The sequence below is a fragment of the Cryptomeria japonica genome, chromosome 4, assembly GCF_030272615.1.
Source record: "Cryptomeria japonica chromosome 4, Sugi_1.0, whole genome shotgun sequence".
Lineage (NCBI taxonomy): Eukaryota > Viridiplantae > Streptophyta > Pinopsida > Cupressales > Cupressaceae > Cryptomeria > Cryptomeria japonica.
Window position 1 is genome coordinate 185,297,274 of NC_081408.1, and position 3,886 is coordinate 185,301,159.

Here is a 3,886-nt window from a genome sequence, read left to right on the forward strand (position 1 = left end):
CCTACCTAGGAATTGTCCTCAATGACTGTGATTACAATTTTTAACATGAAATTCATATGCCAGAATTTTTGGATATTGACAAGATCCATATCCATCCTGTTTTTTTAACTTTCATGTAATCTAGATTGATTTTATATTTATACCCTTTTGCAGTTTCTTTACTTGGTTTTGTAATTATGTCTACCAGTATCATCTTAAAGTAATTCAGGAAACAAAGTAAATTTTCTAGCATTGGAATGATTAGCTCCAACATAGACAAAACCTATGACAACAAGATGCATAGATTCAATGCAATAGCTGCCTGACTCTTTTGATCACACAATTTTACTTTGAATTGCATCCTTTTTAAATTTTTAAATATTACATTTTTCTGCCAAAATAGTTTGAAGTTTTGAAGTTTATTTTAGGGTTTAAGGGTATTACACATTGGACGGGCAAAGCTAGATGGGAAAGCCAGGTATGCAGGGAAAAAATCCTTTGTAGAACTGAAGATAAACCCTCCTAACTTTCATACCATGTTTAGTCCAATGACACTAATCAAATTTACTATAAGGTAGAAGCATATAAATACAGAAAGAGAGGTTCGTCTCATGAACCTGTAACAAACATCTTTCACAATGATGTGCTTGACTCGCAAGCACCTGAACTTAGCTTTAGGTTCATATAACAATCTTCAACTACATAGCATAAGATCTTTAACAGGTAGGGCACTTTACTGTCACTTCATCCACAATGGGGTGCTTTACTTTCAGGCACCTGAACTTGGTTTTAGGTCCATATAACAATCTTCAACTACATAGCATAAGATCTTTAACACTTGACTGTCATTTCATCCACAATGGGGTGCTTGATTTTCGAGGCACCTGTACTTGGCTTTAAATCCATTCAACAATCTTCAACTACATAATATGAAATCTTAAACAAACAAGGCACTATTGCTGTCAATTTAGACAGAACTAAGAAAGGGATTTACAAAATTTGGCATCCCCACAATCAAATTTTCTGGCTGTTGTCTATCCCAACAACATGATCTCCATCACTTGGCACTAGAGATACCAGAAACATGGAGCTCTCATTTTCCTTTCCTCTGACAAAGGCAATATAGTACAACTTACTCAAAACCAAGGTGAGCAATGTAAAACCTGCCCCTGCTGCAAACAATCCTTTGGGCACTTCTTCACAAGTTAGATTGGTCACATTATAGATTCCTCTGTGATTAGTGTGATCGGTATTCTTAACTGATCCCCAAATAAGGCAAATCTCTGATATGCCAAAAGTGAGCCTGTAAATTGCAATAGCAAGAGAACAATATTACCAGCCATGATAAAAGGACAACAAAAATAAGTCTGCAAATTGCAATGACAAGAGAACAATATTAGCAGATATGATAAAAAGGAAAACAAAGCTCTATTTCAATGGTGGGCATACTCCATTATTTTTAAAACAGGTTCTAGGTGACCTGTAGGCTAAATTGGTATGTATGACCTATCATAACTGTAGCCAATTGTTCAGATGATTTGAAAGAGTATCTAATTGTTTAGATGACTATCTATTTGTGGGTATCCAGTTTTCTGATAAATTCTTGTAGCTTTGTTTAATTGTATTGATTTAAGACTTCATGTACCAGGAGCCAATGAAAAAGTAGAAGTTAAATACCAGGAGACTATGAATAACAAAATTGTCCATGCATGAGATGTTCCTGGATTCTTATAAGAGATTCCACCCCATAAAAACTTTGTATCGACCATTAACAGCCCATGGCTTATACCAATTAACAGAAAAGCACCCACTCCATAAATAGTTGCTATGTCTGTGTCATATACACAATAGACATATTCATCATAGTCATCTGGAACCAGCCTAGCCTGCAATGGATTACAGGATTGTGAGGCAACCATAAATGATCATTAAACCTATTGATGAAGATAATTTGTTTTCATTTTCAATTTATATATTGAAATGGTTAAAACTAATTTCATTCATATTTTCTGCTAATATATTGAAATGGGTGTCTAGGTTAGACTTACTCTGCTCTTGTTAAGCTCTGCAGCAACAGCCAATCCAAATGCCACAAGGTCTGCAATAAGAACAAAGATTAAGAGTAACTTAGAAGGCTTGTCTTCACCCATCTTCCTTAAACCAGATTAGATCAGACTCTATATATTATCTCAAGCAGATTAGGCCTGTTTTAGTTATTGATATGAAGCTGTATTTGGAGTCACACCCAAGATTTATACAGTTGCAAGCAGTTGAAAAACATAAATTGCAAGCAAACTTGGGAAGAGTTTTAAACAAGGAACATTGACTGGTGAGGTTGGTGACTTGTTCAAATGTTCTTGTCATTAGTAATCGTTGAAATCAAGCGTACATTATTGAAATCCAAGAAGCAGTAGTGGGTTTGGACACGCTAACTTCTTGCCAAATGTTCAATTCTGAAGGAATCATTCAATTAGGTGATGCCATTTGTTAAGGCTTGGACACGGGTATTAAAAAACAAGGAAGAAAAACCCTCTTCTAATGTCTTGTCTGACCAACACTTTCTAGAACAACTACTTGTGCCAAACAAAAGAAGCGGGCCATTGTATTATTTACAGCAAATGGATAGAAATTTGACGACCCCTGTTTAGGGGTTGAAATGCAGTCGTCCTCAACGATGACGATGGGAAACTTCCAGCGCAGGAATCAGAAGTGGGTCTGTGAATTTATATCTATTTGAATGGCAAATGATGCGAGTAAGCCCCATTGACCTATTATATAAACAGTAGAATCTTGCCTCTTAGTTATCTTTTATTATAGAAGATTTGAACTCACTATCATGGATTTTGTCTTATTTTAAAATTTTGTTATATTATTCTTATGGATATCTTGTCAATCTCATTCATTAATTTAAAATATTTTTCTATAAGACTATAGTAGTTTTATAATAGCTTCATTTGTAATAAAATATAAATTATAGAGGAAACAATATTCATAGAAGTATGCATATATAAAGTCATGATAAGTTATATTATCTTATAAATATAAATATAAGTGTAAATATCAATCTTAAGTTTATTTAGAGAGACAAAGATTTGATGTCAAAATTGAGCTTACATCATAATAAAATTAATCAACCTTACAAAGAAGAGAGACTAACAACAAACATTATTAATCAATCAACCACCTTAAAAAAAAGAGACTAATTATAACTTTTTTCATGTGCCAACGCTCCATGCTAGCAGCCTTGGGCAAAGTCTTTCAGCATTCATACACCCTAGAAAGAAACGTCATACCAAAGTCATCCACCAACTACATTAGCAAGGCTTGAGGACCACACACATTTTCTATACCTACAAACTTGATGCCTTTCAATATTTCCACCCATCGTAAAGCCTCAGTGGTCTTTTCATCATCTACACCACTAACAATGGCTAAAGTCCCTTTATGATTGAAAACTATCAAGTTCCTTAGCACATAGGTGTTATCCTTTCAATACGCATTCATCTTCTAGACATGCTCCATGAGAGCCAAGAATCTCAAATGGATAAGTCTTATATTAATGCCATAGGAACCAACAAGCATTTTCTTATTGCGCTCTCTTTCTAGGGCAACAAGAATGAAAATCATTGATTAACTCCTCCATGTTATTAATAACTAAAATGATCATATTTATCAAGCTCTTACCGACCTCCATGTGCACCACACCCTTTAACTTGAGAAAAAAAATTCTAAAATAGATTCCCTTGTTATTATCAATCACGTATTGTACAATCCTTCAACCCTAAGTATTGAACTAACAACCTTAAAAATTGCCTTCAAATAGCAATTAATTTCTTTTGTGGCCTATAGTTCAAGATGCTTATGTAGACACCTAAAATTGACCATCATCATTACTTGACTATTTATT

At 34.2% G+C, this 3,886-nt stretch overlaps 1 protein-coding gene across 1 annotated transcript; it reads right to left on the reverse strand.

The window, feature by feature from the left end:
• Window positions 1-518: 518 nt before the first annotated feature.
• On the reverse strand, window positions 519-2,319 carry LOC131028081 (uncharacterized). The gene is made up of 3 exons (XM_057958290.2): window positions 2,028-2,319; window positions 1,657-1,865; window positions 519-1,282 (listed from the first exon to the last, which is right to left on the reverse strand). The coding sequence occupies exons 1-3, from the start codon at window positions 2,127-2,129 to the stop codon at window positions 994-996; spliced, it is 600 nt and encodes a 199-aa protein (XP_057814273.1). The 5' UTR covers window positions 2,130-2,319; the 3' UTR covers window positions 519-993.
• Between the last annotated feature and the right edge of the window lie 1,567 nt (window positions 2,320-3,886).